Source organism: Gavialis gangeticus, unplaced genomic scaffold (genome assembly GCF_001723915.1).
Source record: "Gavialis gangeticus isolate Ggan-Ray unplaced genomic scaffold, GavGan_comp1, whole genome shotgun sequence".
Taxonomy (NCBI): Eukaryota; Metazoa; Chordata; order Crocodylia; family Gavialidae; genus Gavialis; species Gavialis gangeticus.
In genome coordinates, this window is record NW_017728998.1 from 11,183,417 (window position 1) to 11,211,299 (window position 27,883).

The window sequence follows — 27,883 nt, forward strand, 5'->3', positions numbered from 1 at the left end:
CAAAAAAAAAAAAAAAGAACTTTGCAAAGATGTTTTAAAAAATTGCTTCCCAGTTTGGGGACATCAGAACCATGCTGTTGCCTAAAGCAGTCTAAAATTTATTTTCAAGTGTTCTGCCCCGTTTTCTTTCTTTTCTTTTTTTTTTCCCTTTTGCATTGGGTCATTGTCAAATGTGGAATGCTCTGGGTTCCTAGTATATAATTTAATTCTAGTTTTTATCATCTGTTAGCCCAGTTACAATGTATGCTACAGATAAAGGAATGTTATAGATAAATTCGAAAGAGTTAGGTCTGTTTAGATGTAGATTTTTTTTTTAAAAAGAAGATTGATGCACTAAATTGTTTACTGTCGTCATGTAAAGGGGGTAGAATTTGCAACGGGACTGTTTTAAAAAAGTAGCTTTTGCAGCATGTGCTTGCAACTTAAATATAAGTTGGGTATATGTAGTCCTTGCTATACCACTGACTGTATTTGAAAACCAAAGTATTACAAGGGGGAGGCACCCCTGTTTATATCTATAGGGGTATTTTACATTCAAAATGTATGGGGGTTTTTTCAAAATTGAAGTATTTGGGACTGATTTGCACTAAGATATAACCTGCAAGCATATAATACAAACAAAATGACAAACCTGTTTAGAACGCTAATACAATTTATGCAGTTAGAAAGTTGGCATTACTGCACAGTTTTAAGATGATGCAGATTTTTTTACAGTTGTATTGTGGTGCAGAACTGGATTTTCTGTAACTTCAAAAATTCCACAGTTTTAAAGGCAATAATCAGTAAATTTTATTTTCAGGGACTGATATCCTGTCTTTTAAAAAAAAATGGAAAGTAAATCTTACCACAATAAATATAAAAAAATCTTGTCAGTTACTTTTTTCTTTTACATATTTTGCTGTGCAAAATTGTTTTATATCTTGAGTTACTAACTAACCACGTGTGATGTTCCTATGTGCTTTTCTTTCATTTTCAACTCTATGGTTATATCAAAAGAGAGAATAATCTACAATAATAAACTGCATTTTTTTTTGATTCTGTACTCGGTTTCTTAGTGTGTAGTTTAAAGTTAACCAACTCTAAAAGCAGCCCTTGAAACATTTGCCAAGGGGTGATGTTGATGCATATTAGTTGAGCCCACTGCTAGAAAGGAAGGAAGAAACTGGAGGTTAGTTTTATGTGGAGTGGAAAATTGTCACCGCTTAGAGATGAGTTATCTGGCAGGTAGGTGAAAAATGTGAGCTTTCAGGTGCTTGTTCTAACTTCTTAGTTTTGTAATGAGAGAGGACCTCGGTTCCTGTGACTCATATCATGCCATCGGTGTTCGAGACGATCTTAATGGGAAGGTCAACTTTAAAAAAAAAAATATATATATATATATATATATATATATATACACTTGATGACAAGGTAGGGCCCTATATTTTGATTGTTTTATGATGGAGTGAAGTGAAAGGAAAAACTTCACATCCTCTTATCATCTGATCCAAGCTAGGCACGCCTGTGTGCACTACGAGATGACACGGCATCAGGTTTTTCTTGTCACATAGTCATTTAAGCATACGGAGAGTGTCTTGCCATGGCACAGGTATCTGGTTCTTTTCCTTACTTTTCCCCCCTTCCCTCCACACCATGGTTTTCCTTTTAGCCACAGGCCTAGGCCAGCGTCTTAGGAACTGAACAGGGGGCAAAAAACCAAGCCAAAAGACTTCTTCCAGCTTGGGAAAGTTCTTTGGCCTGGCCAGTCAGAGCCCAGGGTTTCCTTTGGGTGGCTTTTCTCTGTACAGTGTTAAGTCCCTCAAAGGGTCCCAGTGCTGCAGGTTGTGGCTGGCACAGGGCAGAACAACCATCAGCCCAGCTGTTTTAAAGGCAGCTTCCAGACTGGGCTCGTTTCTCTTCCCCAGCAGTGGGAGAGGATTCACTTGGGAGTCGATTGGAAAAGCTCAGGCCTCCCTGAATCATGTTACAGCCCTCCTAGTGGGTTTTGTCTCGAGAGCCAGGCTACAGCTCTAACCTACTAACCAACCTGAAACCGGTGCTGGTTGCAATCCCCCCACCCCAATCTCCTTTCAGATTGTAAACTGAGTCCCAGCTAATGGAGCAAGTGGCATGACACAAGTGAGAACCTGCTGGGGTCCATCCCCTGCAGGAACCCTCTCTGGGCTCTCCACCCTCAGGGCGGCAGGATCCGACCCTCAGGCAGAGGGAAGGGAAGGAGGCCAGATGCCCCCACACGCAACAGGTTGCAGTGTCCCAGTCACTGATTTCCACTTGAAGTCAGTGGTGGGAGATGGAGGTGGGGACCACAGGCACACCAAGCCCAAGCACCCTCACTGAGCCAAGCAAGCGCGGACCTGGCCTTGATGCTGGGGCAGGCCTGCCCCTTGCGCCCACACATGGAGCCAGCGAGGCGCCCTTTGGCATCTCAGCCCTCGCTCCACCACTGTTGGACTGAGCTCCAGATCCTGGTTAATTCGAGCTCCCTGTTCGGGTTAATGTGCAATCCGTGGGTAAACTGGCAGGCATCGGCTGCTCAGAGACTTTATCTGCTCTCAGACAGATAGCAGCTCCCCAGCCTCCCCCCTTCCCCACCTTGAAATGTCCAAACCTCTATTCATACCCACCCGTTTCTGGGGTCTTTTTAGGGACCAAGCCACTGCCTCCTCCCTCCCCCTCCTTCTTGTGCAGCCAGCTTTCCCAAGGGTTGCCAGGCAGGCCTGGTGATGCTCGGTCCCCTTTGCACCTTCCCCTTTAAAAGCAGCTTCTGGGTTGCAGCAAGTTGCTGAAGCTCAGAGGCAAAAGTGTAGCAAGCCCCTGGTAGGTGGCATTGGTCCCTGGCACAGTGTGAGCCCCCTTCCTCCCCCTCCCCAGTTCTGGCATGACATGAAAAGTTAGCGGCAGCTACTAGGTTTGCAGTAGTATTTCAAGTCCTAGGAGAGCATTAGTGAGCAAGTGAAACAGGGCTGCTTCTTGAGGGGTGTTTTTTTTTTTTTAAGTGCATCCCTGTAGATAAAGTTTTCATTAAATTTCCCTCCATGTAGACAGGCAGTGATGGAGGGGAAAGTACACCCAGCAGCAGCAAAAGGCTTGCTTAGCTTATGATCCTGACACTTCAGCAGGGTTTTTGTTCGGTTTTTTTGGGGGGAGATGAAAAAAGCCTGGTCGTCTTCAAAGCTGCATGTGGATTTAAGCCTGGGACAACTGCAACAGTCCAGCTAAAGGGGAAAAATACACCCGCTCAGGCAAGCTAGCTCTGGGGATGCTCTGCATGATCCATTTCCGAGGAGATTGCACCTTTGCAGCAGAACGAACTGGCGCCGTTCTGCTCTGTATAACCGACATTCATTTCTCACTCAGGCTTGCAGGATTCTGGCCTTGACCCTGTTCTCCGGGGTAAAATTCCCATTGGCTTGAACAGGTTCCTATAGCCCCCCCTCGCTTTTAGGCAGGCACTTCTCCTCCTGATGTCAATGGGAGCCTTGCCTAAGAGAATTTGGCCCTGTATGTCAAAAGGGATACTTGGTTCTTAATCTCCACCTCATTAACAATGGCCTATTTCTGCCACAGTCCTGTGGCTCTTTCTCATTTATTAGTGGAATTGCAAAGAACATTCATGTGACTGGCTTTGCAAGATGTGCACCCTTAAATATAGTGGAGGGTAATAGGGGGGAATAAAAGCCCCAAACCCTAAGCCTTCTCAATTTTATTTTAATGAAATATAACCCTCTTCCCTAACATGCAGGATTCCACTGGGTGGAGCGAAATAATATTTTTGTGTTTGAGCTGCAGCGGCTGCCCTGCCTGAGAAATTTCACACTGGACCACAAAGGGGGGGGGGAACATGGGGAAAATATTTGAGTGACACTGGTGTATTTTTCTTGAACTCTGCAACACGACTGTGAAGAAGCTTGGAGAAAAGCAAAACAATCCTTTTTGGCCAGTAGCAGCGTGTTGCTTTATTTATTAGAAAGCCCCTCTCACATTTTTATTCTCCCCAAATAAATGCTCTACATTAAGAAAAAAAACAAACTCTTGCTAAAAATAGTGGTTTAAAAAAGAACGTGCCCCAGTCTTTCCCCTCCCCCCCTCCCCATACTTTTGCACAGCTGCTTCATGTCCCTGTGGGTTGTTTTTTTTTCCGCTGCAGTGTGTAGGAAGTTCTTGATCAAGAATCATTCATAATTTTTAATGCCAGTTTCTATTTGCCATAATATACTAATATCAGATACAGAGGGCTTGCTGCTTCCTGGATTTAGGGAGGAAATTATGCATATGTCAGAATTATCTGTTCAGATGCCAGAACTACATTGGTGTCATTTCACCATGTGCTGCATTGAAAGGAAATCCTTTATATTTATTGCTAAGATCATCAGAGAAACTAAATGGGCTCACTGTTTCTGACACCTGTTTGGACGATGGGGTTGAAGGATTCCACACGCACAAAAATGTCCTCACTTCAGGGCACTAGTGCAGGTTTTTAATGAACTTTCTCTCCCCTTTTAAACGCACTAAGGGCATGGTGTTAGTGGATGCCACCGAGCACGGACATTCCCAGGGTAGCTATGGCAAATGCGTGATGTTTGGTTCCTTAACATAAACCCAGCCTTGGACACACACTCAAGTTGTCTGCACCCAAATACTTCAGGTATCAATTTTAAGCGCACATCTTGTTATAAATAACACAGAGGGGAGCACGAACAGGGCCCAGGGAGGCAGGGAGGGTGTTTAAAGAAGTCTTTTTCTCCTCCCCACCCCTGGCTGAGACGGGAGCGCTCTGTCCAGTTTGAATGCTCTTTCTAATGAACGTTTCAGGCTGGGCAAAGCCGCAGATTAAAAATAACGCGCTCTGGGCCCTGCGGGGCAACAATTGCAGAAGGACCCAAAATAACACCCCCTTGGCCGTTCAGATTTGGGAGCCAACGCAATGCAAATCCCCCGGGCCGCATCTCCCAAACTTTCCCAAGAGGGGAAGCGATGCCAGCGCTTGCTGGCCTGGCGCCGCAGGCGTCAAGCGCAGGGCCTGGCGGGCTCTCGCCCCCTCTCCGGGCGCTGGGGCACCGTCGCTCCCTGCACATTTGCTTCCTTCTGATTTTAATTTGGTTTTCCCCAGCTGCCTGGGTGGGGCTGTCTTGTGGCAGTGACACAGGTGGGCCCGGAGGTGCATCCCCCCGCCCAGCAATGCAAAAAAGACACCCCCCCGCCGCTGCCCACCTCCCTCCTCCGAGCAGCTGGGGGGGCCCTGTCTGCACCAGAGGCAAGGCGGCCCTGGCGGGGATGCAGGCGCTGCGGCGCCGGCGGCTGGACCGGGATGGGGACGCGGGGGGTGGGGGGCGGCAGTTGGTCCCTAACGCACCCCCGCCCCATGCGAAGTGTGCCCGCTGCAGCCCCCCGCCCCGCCGGCGAGCAGAGGGAGCGGGACCCCGGACCCTGCCGCGCCGGCCCCGGCACTGCCCGGCCTGAGGTACGTGCCGCTGCCCGCGCCCGCCTCTCTCCTCGGCCCAGCTCCGCCGGGCAGGCCGCGCAGCAGAGCGAGGCCCTCAAGTCTCCCGCCCGAGACACCCTCCCGGGGATACCCCCACAAGGTAAAGAACTGCCCCACAGCCCCTCTGCCAGCCCGCCTGCCCCCTAAATGTAGTTTAGTGCCCCCCCCCACGCGGTAACGCGGGCGCACGGGCCTTGTGGGTGACGTTTACTGCGCAGTGGCCTGGTGCTACGAGGCAGCGCTGTTGGCCTGGTTCTGCTGCCCCGCGGTGTTATTAGGCGCATCTCCAGGAGACGCTTCGTGTGCAGCTTCCAGCCTGTTTCGGGCGGTTTTGCCAGGGAGGAGGAACAGGTTCCCGTTGCTGGCGGGGGCGAGGCGATGCCCTTGGGTAGAAGGAGGTCCGGACAAGGTCTCGCAACCCCATGTTGGTGGCAGGCCGGTGTCCTGTGCGCGGTCTTCAGACTGCCTCTATTTTACAAAGAGCACCTTAGAGGAGAGGGAAGGGATTTGCTGGTAACTCGCATGCACCAACTTTCTCAATTCCCCCCCCCAAAAGAAAAGCTGTATCTGTCAGACTCGCTGAATTCATACCCTCTGCTTCGTGCCTCTGCCCTGCCTTAGCGCTCTCTTTCTGGGAATATTGCCTTGTGTTAACAACGACCTTCATAGTCAAATAAACCTATTAAATGAATGGGTGCACCTTGCCCGGGAAAGAGGTGCTCGCTCCCTTTTTTTCCTTTTAGAGACCAGTTGTGGTTTCGAGAAGGGGTAGCCTCATCAAAGGCTGAGCGAGACGACAGCAGCCTGACTACAACATTTATTTATTTTTGGGGGGTGCTTTTCAGGTGTGAGAATTGAATATCTCTGGCCTCCCCACTGAATGCATTAATAACAGGATGGATTCACCGATTGGCATAAAAGGAGAGGTCATGGTGAGGAAAATGACACCAAAGGTCTAAAAGAGTCCTTTGGTTTGAGAGATCCTGGGCAGAATGCCAAATATTACATTTAAAAAGGCACTGTCCCTTTTCTCCAAAACTATCGAGAGAGGTTCGCCAGGATGATTAGCAAGGCAGACGCGCTGGCTGGAAAAGCCATCGTCGGACACACTGCGCTGCTACGAGCGTGTTTGTGCATGCCTGCGTATGCGTGTCTGTATTGAAACATTTCCAAATAGGAATGATCTAATGTAAAATTTCCCACTACAAGGAAACATTGTTTTAAGTGGCATGCATGAAAATATTTAAATATGCCATGCTGTTCAATTTGATGTCAGAAGGGCTCTGTACATTGTGGAGGAGTAATTTAGTTGGCACAAAATGTACAGCTGACTCTTTCTAAAGCTGTACAGCTGTTTTGCAAGCAAATGCCAAGTCAACCTATAGACTGCCTTGCTTTTTTCAATTAAAATATATCAGACATGCAGTTTCTCTTTGCTCTGGCATGCGATGTGACAAAAAGTAGATGTATCTGCAGATACAGTTCTTGCAGAAGATTTGCTGTATGTGTAAGTACATAGAGAGTGCATCTATTGTAAGAGAAAGCTGGATGTAGCGACACAACAACATATCCGTATTTAAGCAGCGTAGATTGACTCGCTGGTTTATCTCACTTATTGTCCAAAGACTCGTTGCAACTGTGTGGAATTTTTTTTTTAAATTAGATTTTAAATACATTCTGACAATCTGAACCTGTACGTTGTGAGTAACCGCAGGGAGAAATGACAGCTCTGCTTTTGTTATTAAACTCCTGTCTGGAAAATAATGGACTATGTACAGAACTTGATAATTATTTTGCCCATTACATTAGCCCAGCTAATAAGAAAGATTTTTTAAACTGTATTATTGAAAGCTAAGTATTTCCAATTATTATAGTTTGATATTTGCTCTTGAGACAAAAATTGTGTTTTGTTTTAATAAGACATTTTCCTACCACTAAGATCCTCCTGCTATTAATTTTGTATAAAGTCCGGGGTGGGGGAGGAAGGGGGGAAGCTATATTCTGCTTAAAAAAACCCAAAAAACTTTTCCTTAAGTTCATCAGCACTAAAATGCTGGTCCTCAATATTGCCCAAGACCTTCAAAAATTAAATTTGCATCCAATGCAGACAATGCTGCTCTGTACAAAACACACATTTGACGGTATTTTTAAATGCTTTCTTAGTAACGGTGTGTTTATTTTAATATATTTACAAAATTAGGTACCCGAGAGAATCTTCTACATCGGTGATGTGAAAACCCCTGTTGCCTGAGGTCAAAAAAGGTACATTTTGATTTTCATTTGCATATTTGGGGAGAAATGTGCTTTCTTTCTCTTGCTTTCTGTCTCTCTATCTCTGTCTCTGTTACTACTAACATGAAGCTTAAGCTAATACCTATGGCATTTGGTGAGAATATTCCAGTTTACTTCCCTGGCTTTTGCATTGGGCATCCATTCAGATGTGCGAAAGAATATGTCATGGGTGTCTGTTCAGCTCTCGTTTACCAGCAGGTCTCCTGCTCATCATAATTCTTATTTTATCCCTTGCAAATGTGTTTTCTTTTTGCCTTCAAATGTGATCATGTAGATGCCAGCTGCGGAGGTTAAGAGTGAATCTTCCCGAAGATCTGTCTCAAATCATGATGAAAATAATGGGGCTTTGTGTCAGTTTATATCCGTACCCGGAATTTCCAATAGAATCTAATGCATATTAGATGGCTTCTGGCTTCCTCTCAATATTCACATTCATCCCGCATTTACAAAATATACAACACTAATGAAAATAACGGAGATAACATTTTTACTCACTTTGCCCCCCTTCCAATCCAGATAGATGATCCACTTATTAACTGAAGCAAGTTTATGGGATCTGTTTGTTTAGGGCGGGGGTTGGGTTGTTTTTTTTCCAGGGATTCAAATATATTAAGTAATTTTTAAATAGATGTTTTGGTCACAGTTGTCCCTGTATTAATTTAATTTTGAAATCTCTAGTTTTAATTGAGATGATGGACCACTGCATTTACATCAGCAAAGAAATAGTGTTAAAATGGAGCAATGTTAGATAATGTAACTAAGATTTTAATTTAAAATTGTGCTCTCTGAGTAGGAGCAGGACGTGATCATAAGGCCCTTAAACAAGTTGCACTGCTGCTAACATGCACAAGAGCCTGGCTGGGTATGAACTGGAGGATTGGGTCCCGGGAAATTTTGGGGGCTGATTCCTCCCTCATGTACACGGGTTACACAGAGGTATAATTTTATGGAGGTCAGGGGAACTACTCCTGCTTTGCACTGGCGCAGAAGAGAATTGAGCCCTCACTCTGTTCGGGGCCCTTCAAAGCAGCTATCATGTTATGTGATCAGAAAGCATATCTGGATTCGGCTTTAATAAGGATTCACATTCAAACTATTATCCCTGTGCAGGTTCAATATGTTTTCCATCAGCTCACTGCTAGCACAAGTGCTTGCCTTCTAAATACCCAGCAAATGATCCTTGCTAATTCTTTCCCAGTATTTAGAGACATTTCAGAATTGAAGCTTTTGAGGTAATTCACATTTGCAATAACAGGACACGTTACATCTGGGAAAGCTGCATTCCTTCCCATACTTTATGGTAACCCAGGTGGGACTTGTTGAAAAAACAAACAAACAGTGGCTGGTTCTGTTACTTTTAAGCAAATAGATACTGGGTCTTGGAAGAGTTAACAAACTTTTATGGCAAGGTTCAGATTGTACTGACCCCTATGGTAATATTTCATCTAAGGTTACTGTTGGGAGAGAAATCAAATTTCAGCTACAAACATGATTGACAGGTGAAAGCAAGAAAGAGAAAGACATCTGGTCAGATGGGGAATTTGGGAAGGAGAAGGACAATTTGGGGAAGTTTCTTTGTGATATTAGGAATAATAAGCTTATATATGAAAACTCCAATACTTTACATTCTCTGGAGGTTCACTTAGATTATTCGCAGAAAGTAAGTTTGGTTAAGGGAATTTTTGGACTGTAGTAGTGGTCAGTGGCGCTCTTGCTAACTTGATTTCTTTGAAAGACTTATGTTATTTCTGGCATATTTTTAGCATTTCAGGCAATTAATTTTATTCATGTGACTAGAATCTAATAGCTGTCGGTTAAGAAGCAGTCACTATAATGTCTCTTTTGGGCCAATGCCATCTCGATGATGGGCCAAAGAAACTCTTGCTGTAATTCTACGCATTTGATCCTGGGGAAGTCATTGGGAGTTTTCCAGAGCAAGCATGTTCTGAATATATGTTGCTGTATTACTAATGAAATGAATAGGTATCTCATAAAACATCATCCTGAGTACACTGTGGCATTTTATGAGATAAATATTAAATCCAAAGGGTTGTTTTATTGGCTTTAATTCGCATGCCAAACTCCTTCTGGTATTAGTGGGTAGCTTGCAGGCTGAAGGGTGGCCTTGGACCCCAACTGGTCTTTTTACTTTAGGGTTTCCTGTTTCCTTATATATGGGGCTGCAAAGTTTCTGTTTCTAACATTTGGGACTCTACAATAAGAAACAAATATGCCACATAGAGGGCCAAATTATACCCACTGACTTGTCCAAGATTCTTATGGACATCAGTGGGGTTTGGGCTCTTGAAAATACGTATCGAAAGACCTGTGCCCAGAAGCTTGCAAAGAACAATTTTTCCAATTATTCAGTTGGCCTAATAAAAGATATCACATTTACCCAAGTAACCACATCTGCCTATGCCCTTAGACCAGCACAGCTACAACCAGCCCCCCTGAAAGTACATAGGTTCTCACACAAGGTAAACTGCAAGAAATTAATTTTTTAGATACTTTATAAAATTGTCGGAACATTTTTTTCCTGTAACAAAATAAAGATGAAGATTTTTTTGTTGGGGTATTTTGAAGACTGCTTGAGAAAACTTTGGAAGGATGAAGTAGCTGTTGAACAGAATAGGGAGACGTATCCTCTTGTTTGGAGTGCAGATGGACAACATGTAGTTTATATCAGGTGCAATTCTGGCCCAGCTCCCACTGGCTTCATGGGATGGGCCTTGTGCCTAGTGGCTGATTTATATGGGAGTTATCCTGGCATAAGGCACAGGGTGAATTTACACAACTGTGGTTATGCTGGTATACTTCCCGAGTTAGATGTTCTGATTCTCAACCAACAATGACTTTTCCAGATCAGCCAACGAAAGGGAACAATCTGTTTTTACCCCAGAGTGTGTTTGTCTACTTGAGTTAGACTGGTATGGTTTCACCACTTAATTTTCCCATGTGGACAAGCCCTAAAGCTACAGAGAAAATAAGGAGCAGTACAGGCCACAGATCTCTTTCTTTTCCTTTTGCAGTTCACTTTTTAAAGTGTTTTTTTTCATGCGTGGAGGGTGCATCTACATGTGCATATTAATGTGACACAATAAATTCTGGCACATATATTTCAACATCTACACGTGCGGTGCTGCACAGTAAAAATCTTTACAGCGGGATAGTACTTGTATTTAAAAGTACTTACCCTGCTGTGGCATTTATTCGTTTATTCCAGCCTAATATCAGTGCACATTTAGATGCTGAGATGTTTAATGTGAAGCTAATTAGGTAACTCCACAAACATCTCATGTAGACATGCCCAGAACATCTTAAAATGCACATCCGTTACCTTTCTCTTTTCTCTTGCTCTTCTCTCCACCCAGCCAGCCAGCCACATAGAGCAAAAGAAATCTGTTTGCATAAGAATCTGTTCTGTATTCCTGTCCACTTTTAGTCCACAGGGAAATCAGGTTGTTTGTTATGACGTCATCTCTCTTTACATGGCAACAGCCTGTGATGTCAGACACCAGTTTAAGATTTCAGTTCAGGCAGATGAAGCTTGACCTTAGTGGCAGATTGTTTTCCTCTTTTTGTCCTGTCCCCCCTCCTCACCTGGGGCCATATATTTGCTATAATGGAAAGAGAATATGGGCCATAAATAATCAGCCAAAACTGTATGCAAGAATGAGTTCTCTTTACATTTTCCCTAGTACATTAGTAACTTTTCAATTTGACTATATTTTACTAAATTCTTTATTATCCGTACAACTTGCACGAAAGCTCATTGGCCAAATTCCCATTGAAGACAATAGGAGTCATGTATATGCATAAGTGTACATATTTATATTAGGCCAAACGGGAATGCTTTGTTTCCAAAGGAAGTTATTTTGTTACATTAGCCAAGAAAGAGTAGAAAAAAACACCACATACCATTTATAGGATGTTGTACAGATGATCCCCCTAGGCAAAAAAAAAAAAAGAAGATCTTCCAGTATTTGGAAAGTTTACAGTTTCATTAAGTGTGAAAATTTATTGTCCCATCTCGTCCATGTTAATCTGACAAGAGAGTGAAATCATCTTGTGTCCTTAGATGCAAAAAAGTAGGTTGATGCCCTGATTTGGCAGCCCTTATTCAGGTAAAACTCCTGTCAAAGTCCTATAATTAGTTTTGTCTGATTATGGAATTAAGCCCTAAACCACCTTTGTCGGGGTGTGACTGAAGCAGCTGTTAACTGCAATATAACTTTTTAATTAAAGTGCTAGGAGATAAGATCTTTTCTTTGGGTTTTGCAACTTTTGGCAATTGCCAATGATCCACCCGTTTTCACAGTACAGTTTATTTTATATTGATCAGAAACTGATTGATGTAATGCTGCCCGTTTGAAGGGTATTCCTCATGCTTCCACGTAGGGACAGTGCTTGGACGAAGGGACTGAAAGGCAGGACTATTGAGTTCTAGTCTGATACTAGTGATTTGCTGCGTGACCTTGATCAAGTTGCCTGGTTTCTGGTTCAGCAGAGTGTTTAAGCCTGCGTCTAGCTTGCAGCCCAAGTAGGTAGCATCGTTGCCTTCATCCAGAGTTGAGATGCCTTTGACGGCTCAATGCCTCCGTTTTACCCGATGCTAACACGAGGTTAATCATTCTTACCTTCTAAAGACTTTGTGAGAATTAAGAAACATGTATAGGGCTCTTTGATGCTGTCTAATGCATGATGATCTATACAGATATCTGCCAATTCTGGTTGCCTTGTGTCCTTATTTCATCTCTTTGGGTGAAATTCATGCCCGCGCAGCAAGCCGGAGCGCAGCCTTTGCTTCTGCGAAGTTCCACAGACATTCTCAAAATAGCACCGCTGTAGCAATTGTGCAGGTCCTCAGAGGTGAATTCCACCCTCTGAGTACAAAGGAAAGTTTGGGTGAAGATCTCTGAGCAGGCCACAAATAGCTGGGACTTTTTCTGAAAGACAGATTGAAAAGACAAACAAAATGAGACAAAGCCCCAAGCTATTTTTTTTTAATCATCCAAAATATAATGTGACTCATTACCTGAAGCAAAATGATGTGTCCTTGAAAACCTTTCAACATGGGTTCACTTGCGAACACACACACACGTGCACATGCACGCCCCTGCCACAGCTCACCGGAGCTGAGCTGCCTTTATCCTTTCCCTCCAGTCTCAGTCCCATTATATTAATTCCCCAAATGTATGCCAGTTTGCTGCATTGGTGGCAGAGCTTGTATTTTCTTCTACCAAAAATTCCTGTCATTTCCCTCCCACCTTTCCCCCCAGCTCTGTAATGGATTCTTCAGCTATAAATTTGCTAACCATAAAGATTTTGCTTGAAATGTTTTGAAAATGCCATGGGAAAAAAAAACAAACCTGCCTTCGAACAACACGCTGTGCCACTCTCTCAAGCATTGCACCTCTCCAGGAAAGATAATAAAGATATTAGCACTCATATAATTTCAGATAGGGAATGAAACCAGACATGAAAGTAACACTAGCTCCAGCTGTTGAGTGGGAATCAAACTAGCTATGGGAATTACAGGTACTGTCACTGGAGACGGCCTGACTTCTGAGAAATGACCTCAGGTGTAGAAGCTTGCTGTGGCCCCTTGCAGATATTAACACCTAATTAACAATCTGCAAGAGCATCCTACATCTTAATCACCAGTGCGGTGAGAATGACAATCAAAAGGAGGAGAGAAGGAGAAGGGAAATGGTAATTTTTCCTCTGCATGCATCATCTAATAACCATGGTTATTCAGATGCAGCTAAATGTGATTTCCTTTTAGTCTTTTCAGTCTATCAGAAGGCACAGTAAGTTCATTTGCTAGCAGGTAGGCAGCAGAGGTGAGAATTGAATTGATCTGAGATATTCTGAAAAATTGACCCCCAGGTTATTCATGGTTTAAATTGGGAAGTAAGGCTGAGTTTAGTTCTTTTCCTTCCTCCTCTTCCTACTCTTTTTTGCTTCCAGACAAGTTATCTCACACTGCTTAATTATTTAAACATACTCTGATGCCAGGGTACCTTGTTCTCTCAAAGTTAATCAAAATAAAGACTCCTTTTGTTCATGGTGATTGGTAATTAAATAGCTGGTTTCGTGTTATGCTGTGGTATTGTACAGAGTTATTGACATCCAGGAGCTGATTCCCCAGCCTTCTAAGCATGTGAGCAGTCCCATTGAAGTCACTGAGATTAAGCCCTGGCCTGCACGAAGGAAATTTGCTCTACTTGTCACACTAAAGCAGTGAAGTTCCCTTGGTACAAATGCCTACCAGAAACCCTCTGCATTTGCACAAAGCAAAGCTCTCCCAGCAAGCCAGTAAGTCCCAAAGTTTGCTGATTCATATGGCGCTGAAGGCTGCAGGATCGGGCCCTTAAGCGTACTGCTTTTTTGTTGTTTTTTTTTATATTCTGTATAGTCTTAGGAAGGTAAAGACCAGGCAGAAACATGTCTTAGAAATCAGCAGTAATCTGTTAGAGAATAAAAGCTTGCCCCTGCAAACCTGTGTTTCTGAGGGCCCCTAAGCTTGACGGGACAACTTGTCTGTATAAGGGCTGCCTGCAGGCTGGATGCCTAAAACTCAATGTATGAAATAACAAGCAAGATGGGGAAGATGCTATGTGCCAGTTCTTCCTGCGCATTTACTGCATTTTTTTTCTCCTTCTGTTTCCATCAGGAACAGTGGGAAATTTGGATGGAAACGGCCCTCACTTCCAAAGCTTAAATTGAATACAAGCAGCCAAAGTTACGCAGTCTCATTAAGCCTGTTGTAAATGACTAGGAACAGAACTGGAATCGCTTTAATTCCTCTAGAGTTACACCGGTGTAATTCGCAGCACAATTTGGGACAGTTAGTAAGTAGAAAGCAAGCTAGAAACAACGAGGCAGATCTGCCTGGTTACACAAGGTTAGTTTGGAATAACTCCAGTGAAATGAGTTGAGGGTATTCTGGATTTCCACCAGAGAGGCAGAATCTGGTCTGGTATTAAAACAATAACCTATTTTTTCAGGGACATGTATCCCACCCCCTGAAAAAGAAAAGCCTTGTTATTTAAAGCATCATATTGTACTCTTAGAAAGGCCAGCGAGAGGAAAGGGAGGAGAGGCATATTTGTGCATAATACAGACCTCCTCCTACATTTGATCTGCAGACAGGGCCCACATGTTTCTAGGCTCAAGGGGACTTCTGTGTTTGTATTGCTCGGCCCCAAATACTATTCTAATAGGTGGAAAACAGCATGTTGAATACCTGATTACTTCAACCAGCCAGCTCCCAGAGAAGCAACTACATAGCATCCCCTAGCCCAGTGGGGCTCAAAGTATGGCCCACAGAGTGGGGGGGCTTCTCATGGGCTGGATGACATAGTCCCACCTGGGGCCAGCCCACAGCCAGGCCAAGCTTGACGGGTAGGACCCGAAGTCCTAGACCTAGTGGACTGGGTTGGATACAGCACACGGGCATCTACGAGCTCCATTTAGTGTGTGGGGCTGGCCCCCCATGCCAGATTTGGCCCACAGACTGCCTGTGTCCAACTCATAAGGCTGAAAGGTGGAGCAAGGTTGACCAACGCTGCCATAGCCTTTCTTCTTTCAGATCATCTCCAGGTTTCCTATTGTACCCCAGTCCAGCCCACCTTCTGGCTCTCTCTTCCTACCTCGGCCTTACACTGAAAAAAGAACCTAGCATCCCACGTCTCTTCTGCTTAAAAAAATAAAATTAAATTAAAAAAAAAAATCAAAAAAGAAGGGATTAACGGCAGGACTGTAATGTCAGCTGTACCAGATCAAAGGCTAGAAACATAAAAGTCAAAATCTTTATTTCACAGTTTGTGTCAGCGATGCTTTTTCCTGTTGTGATTGCTGATGCTTTGCCTAGAAGGTTGTGCTTGCTCCTCGAAAGCGTTTGTCCCCTACAGACAAATATTCAGATGAGTGCAATTCATCAGCAGTCAGCAAGCCCTGAGCCCGTGCCTGCCTGCCGCACACCCCCAGATCTTGCACTGTCTCCCAAAGGAGCCTCGGGTGCATGAAGAATGCAGGATCGGGCCCTCGGTTAGTCGTTTTTGAGTTGGAGACTCATTTTGGCCCGTGCACTAGTTGGGGTGGAAGCAGCTCAGTTTGTTTGGTCAGGGAGTGGGAGATTTCGCATACTCACCCAACGCTGACAGTTTCTGCAGAGGCGGGGAAAAATGCTAGGCTTCGAGGGGAGCAAAAAAGCTAAAAGGAGATTTTGAGGTTGGCTTGGTTGTGGGTTTTTTTTCCTGCTCTGTTTCACATTCCTTTCTCCTTGTTTCTCACCCTCCTCACATCCTCCATGATCGGAATCTGGCTCATAATAAGACAGAGAGTTTTTACCCAAGTAAACCAGGCAGAAGTGGTCCCTAACCCCAATAGTAACCTGTGTTTCCTTCTCCCATCAAGGTTCAGTCTAAAACTCTGAAAGTTTCCTTTTTTTTTTTCTTTTTCTTTTTTTGTCTCCAGATGTCTCAGGTTTTTACTTCCCTGAGTTACAGGAGCAGATAAAGTGCTGAGTCTGACTTCGGGCTCCCTCCTGCCAAGCCGTTTGCAACATTAAGGAGGACGGTGGATTGTCGTGCTTTTATTTATTTATTTCCGTCTGCTGACACTTGTCAAATGTTCAGTCTAGCAAAGGATGGTTACGAGGGTGCGACCCCCTGTGTGTAGCCAACAGGAGTCAGTTAGAGCCCTCGGTACAGCTCAGCTACTTGGAGAATGTGTCACTTCACTATTTCTTTAAAATTTAATTGGGATCAGGCCGTTGCCGGTCTCCAAATTTTTGTCTCTTCAGGCCACAGTAAAGCCACTTATAATTTATAATCAAAGTTTGGTATCGTTAAACTAAACTGTAAAACCGACTTCAGGGTTTCAGTCATAAAATAAATATATGATAAATATTGCAGTGGGGCTTGGATAGCACAGCTAACAACGGCACAGTGCATACTTATATGTATATATTGTTCCAGAGGTAAGGAAGATCTAAATAATAGATTGCTGGGATGTGCTGCTCGTTTTGTATTATCCAGAGCAAAGATGGATTTAGAGCTGTGGCAGCTATTTTAAATATAAAACAAAGCGTTAATTTCTTAAACTCATTTATGCACCCCTATTATTTTTATGTCTTTGTTTATATTATTCTGTACCATGGAGCAAAACAGCATTCACCCTGGATATTTCTGTCTGTTGACGGTAGCACTCCTTTGCTTAGATTTTTTTTCTAACAAGGCAGCTCATTTAGAAAGAAATGTTTATGTGAAGTGCTTGTCAGTTGGCATTTTTACTGGTGCGCTAACCCAAAGGTAAAATATAAAGGCACGTCTTTTCCTTGCTGGCTTGTTGCTACGAGAAGGGTTCCTCCCTTGTTAGCTTGATAAATAATTTTACTAGCGGGAATCTGCTGAATTTTTATGCTTGCTGTCTATTTTCTGCTTGCTGCAAATAAATTCGAGCGCTCGGAGGGCACTAAAACTCCAAACACATGGTATTTTCCCATTTTGTTGCTGGTTGCCTAAAATATTTATTTCATCTTGTGTTTTTAATTAAAAACTTAAAAGAAAAGGAAGGGTGGGGGGGAATAACATGTTTCACAGTCATTTCCAAATGATGGCTTTTAGTTCCCTGCTTTTGTTTGATTGCACTCGCTGTAGCGTCTTGACTTTAAATAATGCGTTATCACAGGTAACCTAAATACGTAGCCTTAAATCACTCATCACTTCAAGTACATAATGGTTTTCAAATTAAGGGCAAGAATTATTTATTGGCAAGATCAGCCATTTAAAGCTTTCTTGCCGGATTTTTATGCAACTTTTAGTTTCCCAACTTGAGAGCAGGAAAGCCCATTTTATTTGTGAAATAAATATTGTGGGTCTGCCAGGGTATGCCCCAAACAGGGTTTATAATGCACGGCAGATGCTGAAATGGAGGTGAAATCAATTAGGATTTGTTTTTGTTTTGTGTTGTTTTAAATCACAATTTTAATTTAGCTAAAATCCAGCCAACTGTGTGTCTCTAATTCTTAGATACATGCATTGCTAGTATTTGGCCCTGGACACTTATAGTGCCTCAATTCTGCAGTGCTATCTAGTGTTTTGGCCAATTGGTTTTCTGGGGATTTAATCTACTGGGGTGATGGACTTATGGAAGCTGGCCCTGGTCTCAAATTTGGGATGTTTTGGCAAAATCAGTGATTCTGTGGAGGAAGCTGAAGTGTTGAAGGGGGGAAAGATCAATGAGAATGGATGTAACTTTCATAAAAGAGCCATTTTTAGTAAGCAGAATAATTAAGGCTTAAAAATAGAGAGGTTATTTAGATCTGCCTCGGGTCAGCTTTCAGTTCCACGACCCTGATGCACGCTGATGACAGAGGAGCTAATCAACTTCTTGCTAGTGCCAAGAAATCCCTGTGGACTCTACAAGCGGTCTCTTCCAGTCATGTTCACAGACAGGCACATTCAGTATTGCTCAGTCACACATCTGTGCAGTTTAGAGGCAGCACAGGTAAAGGTCCTTGGGACACAGGCTTGCTTAGATTAGATGGAATGAAAAAATATGTTTTTGCATCCTTCTGGACTTTGGAGGAAACATGGAGAATCCACCGATGATCCTTCCTGTACCATTAAGGGACTTATAGCATACAGGCACTTTCACAGTGAGGGCATTGCTCAGGCCAGTATTGTACTGACTCAAAGTTATCCTCTGTGGCGGTTCATTTGATGCATGAGGCTGGGTCTCAGTCCAGTTCTGGTACACAAGCATCTGGGTAACAAACTATCGTACTACCAATGAGGAGCCCCAAATGGGTATCAGCCTCAATGGAGAAGGTGAGAATTGGCCCTGTTCTCCCACAGCAAATAACAGCAATTTATTTGTATTGTACTGTAGAACCTAGGAACAGGACCCCTGCGTTAGGTGCTGTACAGAAATGCAAAGACGGTCCAATTCAGTGTTCATGCGCATCTGTGCTGCAGTTCAAAGGACCCTTGTATTGTCGTGCTGGTGCCGCCTGGCTTTCTCTTATTTCCAGGAAAGAAAAGATGGTGAGTGCAGGCAAAGAAGCATCTCCTATTCCCAGTGTCTCTTTCTGTATCTTAAAGATGTTAACATTTGCAACAAGAAAATGCAGTCTTCCCAAACGTCTGCCTAGTCAGTTCTCCACTCTCTGCTCACACAAAGGGTTCACCATGCTAACTGGTGAAGTTTTTATCTTCACCCATCCAGATGCACTGAGGAGCAGTAATTTTTGGAATATTTACCTGTTTTTTAGAATGCTTTTAACCCCAAAGCATTCCATACGTTGTGGGCCAAATCTTTCAGTTCTTACACCTCCATAGTCCTACCGATTTCCCTGTGTGTGTATAAATAGTGAGGGCCAGATTTTTTTTAAGCAGATGCTATCAAAGGTAATGGCCAAAACTTTACAAAAACCAGACATTGTTAACCTGATTCTTAAACTCCTAAACTACCTTTTCAGGGGCAGAGGCAGGGATCATGTATCACCCATGCCAGCCCAACCATCGTCTCCCTAATTTACCATTTTAAATACTGGAAGTGATACAGTAAAGGTAAATCAGTGCCCTGGTCCTTTGTGATGCGCATTCTAGGAATTTTTTTTAATGATGCCAGGGTCGTATATAAAATCCCAGAATACAGCAGGGGGGCTTATTCCTCTCCTGTGGGGAAACTCGTTTTGTCAAGGGGTGGCATTTTGGGATGCGAGCGAGAGGAACTGAACATCAGACAAAAGCAAGGGTGTTCAACCCGGTCTTGTGTTAGGACTGTCTGCAGAACTCTCTGTCTCGTGTGATATTTTACAATTTTCCTCTGTGCAAGTTGATGTGAAAGAGCCTCAATACTCCTTTTTTTTCTTATTTTCACCTGGATTTGTTTTACCCTATCCCCAGGATAGAAGAGACTTGTTTGAATTAATTGAATTAGTAGACGCATTGTTCAGAGAGCTGTGACAGCAATAACAGCACGTTTGTAGCCTTTTTAATGTAGCCCCTTCATTGTTGCCGTTAACACCTAGGGGTACATATTCAAAGCGCTATATGGGGATTTAGTCACATGAGTTGCATTCACTTCAATAGCAGCCAGGGAGCTAAAACCCCTGTGCACAAAATTTTACCCTCTGGTGTTGCTGCTAGATAGCTGCTATGAAAAATTACCCTCTGGTGGGGTTGCCAGCCAGCCAGCCAGCTCTGAAGTGGGCTTGGGTAGATCCAGCCCTTTCTTCGAGAGGGAAGCAAATTACTCCAAAATGTGACAAATATAGGTGGACTGAGAATTTCTCCATAGAAATCTTGACCTCACCATGAGCTTGACTTGAGTTTGTGACTTGTAAATCACATTTGAGAACCTCTACATGTACATGCACAGTTTTTCTCTTAGAAAGGACCACATCTGTGAGACGGGACGTTAAACCTCCTCGTGGCTCGGGCATCTGCCTCCAAAGCTTCCTGGTGAGATGTATTGCAGTAAACGGTAGGGATCTTTGTTAATGCAGTAGTCTGGGGAGCTCTAGAGTATGCCAGGGAGAAGCTGCTCCAGAATAGCATGGACCTGCACCAGAGACCCAGCTGCAAAATCTTGGAGGATGCTCAGTGACCCTAACCCTCGCCCAGGCCTCACTCATACCAGTTCTGGAGATCAGAAGAGTTTGGCCATGCTTTCCTAAATAAGGGAAAGGCTTACCCCAGAGCCCTTTCAGAGAGGGGTTCAGTGCTGCTCTTAGCACACTATAGCTTTTGAAATGTTTTTTAGCATAGCCAGGTGCTGTTTTCCAGTGTGCGTTGGTCATTGCAGTGATGGGAGAGGTGGTGCAGGTGCTAGGGGACACAGTTGACACCTCAGAGGTCGCAAGCTTGAGGCCATAGCAGAGGTGCTCATAGCGTGGCCTGTCTGAGTTCAGTGAGTCTGTGATTTCTGCTAAATACCGTGTCACAAGGACACACAAAAAAAGGATTGCAGTGGCTCTGGGTGACAGCTTCACACCATTAACAACAGCAAGAGTTTGCTCTTCTGTAGTGCAGTGCTACAACACCCTTTACCATAGAGGTTGGGATCATTTACAGATGGGGAAGCTGAAACATAGGCAGGGATGTAATGTCACCCAAGGTTACCCAGGGGGAGAGCTGGGACCTGAACCTCCCAGGTCAATGCTATTTCCTCAGAGTATCTGTATAGCTGTAAGCGTGTTGCAGGGATCTAAGCACTGTCTGCAGTCCCTGTAGGCATCACTTACGAAGACTGTTTCAGGCAGGAGAGCATCATCAATGAGGCCACGTGGTGTATCACAGCAGTCCCTTTTCAGCGTTTCTTTCCACTCTGTGTCCCAGATCTGAGCCATCCAATGCATGGGGTGCTGGGAACAGGCAGAGCACTATCTGCAGCAGCAGTCCTCATAGTAGTGAAAGTGCATTGTAGTGGGAGCTCTTCCCATGGGCAAGTGCTGCGCCCAGAGAAAGTATGGCTATGGGAAAGTGAGTGAGATCAATGGGGGGGGAGGTACATAGACAACAAACAAGCAGATGGAAAATGTAAGTAAGTGGTGCCCAAGTCTGCTGCAAATTATACTTCTGTAACCAATGTAATGGGATGGTATGGCCAAGAAATATGCAATAGTGAAGGCCCGTTTGTTCTTGTGCCTTTAGGAACCAACCTCAAACCCTTTATGCAGAAGGTCTAGGGATGGTTCTTAGGTCATGGCTGTGGGTACCATGGAATTTGCATTTATGTAATGGGGAAATTCACATTTCTGGAGAAAACAATCCTATCAACCCCTTCCTGACAAATGTCTGTGATGCCATCTTCTTCGCTTCGTAGGATCACAGGAAAATGGGGCTGGAAGGGACCTTACAAGGTCATCTAGCCCAGCCCTCTGCTCAAGGCCGCATTGTCCCTGACTACATCATCCCAGTCACGTGTCCGTCTGGGGTTTTCATCTGGGATTCCAGCTCAGATTTGAACCTGTCTTGGCACCCATCCATCTTCGGAGATCTAACTCAATAACAGACTGCATGGAAGAAGACCTTTCATCCCAAAGAACTTCATAAACTATATTCATATGACAGTAAGCGGATCTGGGGTGGGAAGACAGCAGCTGACCAAAGCATATGATGCAGAACAGAGAGAAATGTTGTCCAAGAGGTTTAAAGTTGCACCAGAAAGATCCACATGCAGAAAACTTGACTGAGCTCAATTTGTTTAGATCAGGGGGATATAAAACTCTGTCATTCCCACTGAGACTTGAGCCAGTGAATCAAATTAGAGATGCAGCAGCTGAAATGAAAATGTATAGTTTCTTCTGTACAGTCCCTAAAGAATGGAGTTTAGTAACCAGATTTTATTGAAATAAAAGAAAAAAAAACATATTGTTCTCTGTACAGTAGTTCATTTTGTTTTCCAAAGTAATTAATGCATTAAAGACACAGTATATTTATTTTATACCCTGCTTAACATTGCATAATCATCTCAACTAAAACGCTTGTCCAGATGATAAAGCCAGCGTGTTTGTTTTTTCCTCCTCTTAAGTAGCTTTACAAGTTAAGCTTAACTTTCAGGTCTCGCAAATTTTGGATTAGAATTTATTTTGGCCATTATACCACTGTCCTTCTGAAACTGTACCAAGAGGAAATAAGCCGTTCAACAGGACAGTGGCAGTATTGTGTATTATGGGGAAATTTTACCTTTGCTCAATTTGCAGTGGCAATGGAACATCAGCAAGGGAATGGCGTGGAAGGGAAAATAACAACCCCGTTGTTTTAGAGAGCTCAAAAGTTTAAAAAGAACATTGAAAATGTGGAAAACCAAGGTAAATAACCTCTTTATCCTTGCAACCACATCATCCCAGGCTCTTGTTTTTCTCAGGCTACTTACGTTAGGTGAAGACCACTCTATGCTAGGTTGAATGACAAACAAGGACTAATTGTTTGTGACTCATTAGGGCTCAGTTCTCTCAACCGTCACAAAGCTGATGCTTTGCCAGTGCTGTAGGGTGCTGTCATGGTACTGAGCTGATGACCTGAATATTTCTAGCCATTCATATTTTTCTTCCTCCTTCCCCCACCCTGGCCTGAGTACAGGCATTTTCTAAATTTCCAAGCTCTACAATTAGGAATCAATGTAATATATATTTTTTTTTAGTCACGTCTCTACCTCCTAACCTCCATGCTCTGCCCCCTCAACTTCATGGCAGTTGTACTTCTTCAGTGAATACAATAGTTATTGTATATATCAGGCTAAATTACTGGTGAAAGGTTTGTTCTTGTGGAAATCCCCAAATCCAGAAAACTGATGCATGATGCCCATTTCTCTTATACTTGTGCTTCAACAAGAGATTGTAAATGGCTATCTTGTGCTTGTTGGCCAGAGGTTATGTATCTCTCTTGTGCCTCAGTGAATAGAAAACTAAGCCAGCTGGGTTCCTTAGTTATCTGGGCATTGCCCTCATGAGGACGGGATCTTGGGTTACATGGAGGTGGCTCAGTGCTCCTATTCCACTTTCCATCTCCGCTCTTCTTGTGGCAGATGTTGTATAAGGGTTTCTGCGTGCTGGATGCTTCTAGTTGCCAGAACAGTCTACTTGGGCCAAAGCCCATCAAAAACGTTCAGACCGCTCTGCAGCAAGGGACCAAACTCACCTTGCAGGCTGCAGCTACCTCCCGATGGCACTGCCATCTTTACCCTCTGCTTCCCACCTCTTGCCTATGCCGAATGCTGCTCAGAATCGGGCCTAGCGTCTTTTCTTACTCACCCGAAGGGCTCTCTTGGTTCCCTTTAGGATTGCTCACATAAGTCAAGCAAGCAGGGAGTTTACAGAATTGGCCGGTGCTAATTTTGAAGGTGGTTGTTTGTGGCGGGTAGGAAGTGATCCCATCTTCCACCTCACCCCGCACTGGCCTGAGCGGTATCATACTGCAGTGCACAATATATTGCCGATTGCTTCAGCAGTGCTTGGAGGGGAGGAGGGAGTTCACTCATCCTATTAAACACTGCCAGGACATCAGCCAAGAATGGCACAGGCTGTTAGTTTATTTTTGAAATGTTGTGTGTTTTTGCCTGATTTGAAGTCACTGGACTGCAGGACTTTTGGCAGGATTCTTCCCCCTCCCCTTTCTTCAAGCTGTTTTGAAGGCTGCCTTCAAGCCAACAGGGTTCAACGGGAAAGGGTCTCTATCTGGATATGAATTACTTCTTTCAAAAATGCCATTACCTGATACAATCAAGTGCCGTAAAAAAAAAAAAAATCGCTATAGTTTTTTGGGCAGGCTTTCAAGAGCTCGCATGCTGCTTTCTCAGGTATGTCAGGCATTTTGAAAATAAACCAGCATGTTGCAGAGGGAGGGCAGATAATGTGTATATTCAGACAGGCACTGCATTTGGAATTGGTGCCTCTGGTTCTTAAACACAATCTGCATTTTACATCCTCATTAAGAGCGGTGACTTGCTGCCATTCTCATGAAAATCCAGCCATTTACTTTTAAAGTAAATTAAAGCAAATTTCTCTGTGGTGACAAGTCAATAAAACAATGCAAGGCTCAAGGTTTTCAATTGCCCAACATCTGGTCCTTGTTTCTGCTGTAGATCTAAATACTCCTGTGAAGCTGACAGGTGAGCCAAATTGGAGCCCGTGGCTGACATGGCATTGTTGGTTTTTGCTAATCTCCTGTGTGCACTGTGTATCCCTTTCCCGAAAGCCTCATTTAAGAGTTTCTGGAGGCTGCAGCAAACCCAGAGCCCCACTGACACCGAAGCCCTGGCAGATCAGGCCTCACATCAGTGGCTCTGATTCTGGGCTCTATTGCTTGAAAAGGAGAAGGCTATTCCAAAATAATGTAAGTGGTGAACCAGGTTGGTTATCCACATCTCAAAACACCGGTCAGTGCAAATGAGAACTGCTGTGTCCCTCATCTTCAGTCCAAGCTGCCCACACCACTAAAAACACCTTAGGAAAGGGAAGGGAATGCAGAACAGTTTTGTGCAATGGTGGGAACGAGGTTGCTGTAAAAACCTGGCTCCAACCACTTCCACGGTCTGCTCAAGTTCAACGTGTTTGCCTTGCAACGTTGCACTGTGGTCTCAGAAAAAGAAAGCAGAGGTAAAAACAACCCATCAGAACCAGTATATGTTTAAACAGGGGCAGAATACAAAATGGTGAAGCATTTATTTTTTCAGTGGTTTTGAGAATTTGGGGATTTCTGGGCGCAAGTGTTGGCTTCCTGCTGTGTCAGGTATTTGTGCGTGGATTTGCTTGGTGTGGGAAAGTTGGTATAACAGAAAAACAGAGGGGAAAATATCTGTTGGGAAAGCTGGAAGATTTTCATTTGGGCAAAGTACTGCAGCAAAAGGGATCTTCTTCTGTTTTCTTTTAGGAAGGCTCTCTGGCTTCAAATGCTTACCATTGACTTTCTTTGCGGGAGGTTTCTGTAGGTAGATTCAATTTGAAGAGTTTGTTTGGTTTTTTTTTTTAAAGACCTGAAAATAAAAACTAGGAAAGTTTAAATCCCAAAGGTCAGGAAAGGTTCAGGTACTCAAGGAATTCTGATTCAACTTTGTGGACTCTCTCCCACCCTCTGTGTACAGGACCTTCCTCCGAGACCCTTCTCTCCTCAGATTTGGACCCCCCCCTCGAGTTGAAACAGCTCAGCACCTTGACAGATAGTTGGCTGTCCCACTCAGTCCTTCAGCTCTCCATGGCCATGAGTGTAGACAGATCTGCTTTTAAAAGGATGCAGTTAGGTCCCTACCTCCATAGTCACAGGACCCACTTGGTGAGGAGCTTGTCCTTTGCCAGGTCCTGTCGGCAGCGCTCCCTGTATTTCATGGGTGGATGTTATTGTTGTGTTGCCTTTGGCACATGTGGAGCAGAGATGACAGTTCACCGAGCCATTTGCAAATAGCTGTTTCCTCATGCGACTCAATAACAGTAATATGGTTCAAAACCAGCCTAAAGAGGACAAAAGAAATGTTGACATCCAGTACGTCCAAGGAGACATCTTTTAATGATGGTGCCTTTGCATTTGATACCTGAGCGCTGGAATTTCATTTCAAATTCCCGTTTTTAGCTGGCTTACCTTTATAAAACAAAGCTGTCCTGACTTTGCCAAGGAGCCACATACTGGTAAGGCTGCCCTTCCAGGGTATTTTGCTCATGTATTACCATTCAGAAAAAAGGAAGACTAAGCTAGCCTCTGTATCTAATGGCCAGATCCAAAGTCGACTGAGGTCGATGGGAGGCTTTGTATCAGGCCCTCCGTTCATGTTTTCACCACCAGCAAGTGGATTCTGCAGGGACACAGTGGATTATATGTCAAAGACAATGCACAGATGCATCTTTTCAATGAAGGTGCTTCCTGAGCACGATCTGACTCCGGGCTGTCTGCATTCAGTGCAGAAAAGGAGCCTACTGCAATCAGAGTGACTCAGGACTATGGAAGCAGAGTGATACAGGATTTACCTGAAACATCTGGCCCCTTCTTATTGCAGGAGGTCAGACGCTGTAAGGGGCAACAGCTTCTAAGGAAGCTCATTTAAAATTTAAGGCACTTAAGGAAAGAAAGCATTGCAGTGTTTTAAATGGCAAGTAGGAACCAAGCAGATCTATACAGTTCAGGGAAAACTTCCTTGGGTATATTGAAAATAAATGTAGGCAAACAGGAAGAAATGCCAAGGTATGGGTAAACTGACTGTAATTGGGGTGCCACACATATGTAGATGAGGGTAGAGGTCCAGATCATTCCCACAAACTCCCTGCAGGACGTGTCTCAGAAGGAAGATGTCCCTAAATCTTTTGTCAGAGGTAGCACAGCCTTCTTCCAAAGCTAGCAGAGCTCCACAGGCCTATGTAGCTACATCATGACTGTAGCTCCTGGTGCTCTTTGCCCCATTTGGCAGCACAGATCCTGGAGAGCACCAGGGCTTTCCTGAGTGTAAAGAGACGGAGCTCTTCATCTCTGTGATGGTTTTGTCCATTCCCTTCTCCAGCCTCCAGTGTTAACTGGATTACCAAGGGAGGCACTATGTGGAAGGAGGGTAACCTCTGTAGGACCAGCTGAGCCCTCTTTCTGCATGGGTGAAGTGAGGATATCTGCATACAGAAGGTCCTCTCTGTGTGTAGGACATGGTTTGGTCCTCTTCATGGAGGATACTTCTGAAGACTGTGGGTAGAAAGGGAGAGTTACAGCCTGTTTGTGGGTCATAATCACATCCTGTATAACTGGGGGCCTGCAATCCATGCAACTAGTGAGTATTTTTGGTAACCGAGGGCCTGACTCAAAATATAGCTGCAGATATTTTTGAAGAAGCATTTATTCATGCAATGAACGGCTGAGCCATTCTCATTTAGTGTTAGCTTCTGCTAAGACCTTCACTTCCTTTCAGGAAAGTCAACTTCTGCTATTTCACTTGGCAACTCCCTCTTTGGCTTCAGTCAGATGGAGTCCAATGAAAAACAGAAATCCATTGAAAAGACGCATCCCCACAAACCAGGACTTTAACAAATTTTTCTGGTGGAAAACTAAACTTCCACAAGACAATTTGAACAAGGAAGGTTGCACAGGGAGAACTCCTCTTCTCAGCTGGATCTCCCTATGCAGTAGTTACCTAAGGCCATACAAAAGCAGTTCCCATTTTCTTCTCTTGTCCTTTAGGTGTCTGCCTCACCTTTCGCCAGGTGACATTGTAGTCTCGCTTCTTTCATATGTATGGGTGCACATGTGCTGCGATGGCAACAGTCTGACCCTGCAGCAATAAAAAAGGCTGTGTTGGGGGGAAACATGGAAAACAGAACAATTGTGTAGAACCAAATGTTTTGGCCAAGAAACGAACCCAAGGAAATTCAGATGCAGTGTCCGTTTAGCGCAAACCTGTAGTGCAAAAGGTCACGGATACAGATGCTGCAGGAGTCTATTTCTGTTCTGCTTAGTGCCATGCAAAATGCAGACGCCTCTGTATCTTTCTGCACACTTCTTGCTTTCACGGCTAGCTGTATGGCAAGAGGAAAGCCATGTAAACACCTTTGGGGATTACTGCTGCCCACCTGCATGCTCTGCATAGCTTATTTTTTTGTTTTTTGTTTTTTCTTTTAGGGCC

The 27,883-nt window shown here is 44.0% G+C and overlaps 1 protein-coding gene across 6 annotated transcripts in view; it reads left to right on the forward strand.

The window, feature by feature from the left end:
• MAF (MAF bZIP transcription factor) overlaps positions 1 to 27,883 on the forward strand; it is a 293,225-nt gene that overhangs the window by 7,785 nt on the left and 257,557 nt on the right. For 5 of the 6 annotated variants that reach the window (XM_019505499.1, XM_019505501.1, XM_019505502.1 and 2 more), the window contains exon 2: positions 7,683 to 7,744. In XM_019505499.1, coding sequence (XP_019361044.1) covers positions 7,683 to 7,716 — 34 coding nt within the window. In that variant the 3' untranslated portion in view covers positions 7,717 to 7,744. Of the gene's footprint in view, positions 1 to 7,682; positions 7,745 to 16,258; positions 18,820 to 27,883 lie in introns of those variants that run through there. The other variant, XM_019505497.1, reaches the window with a different exon arrangement.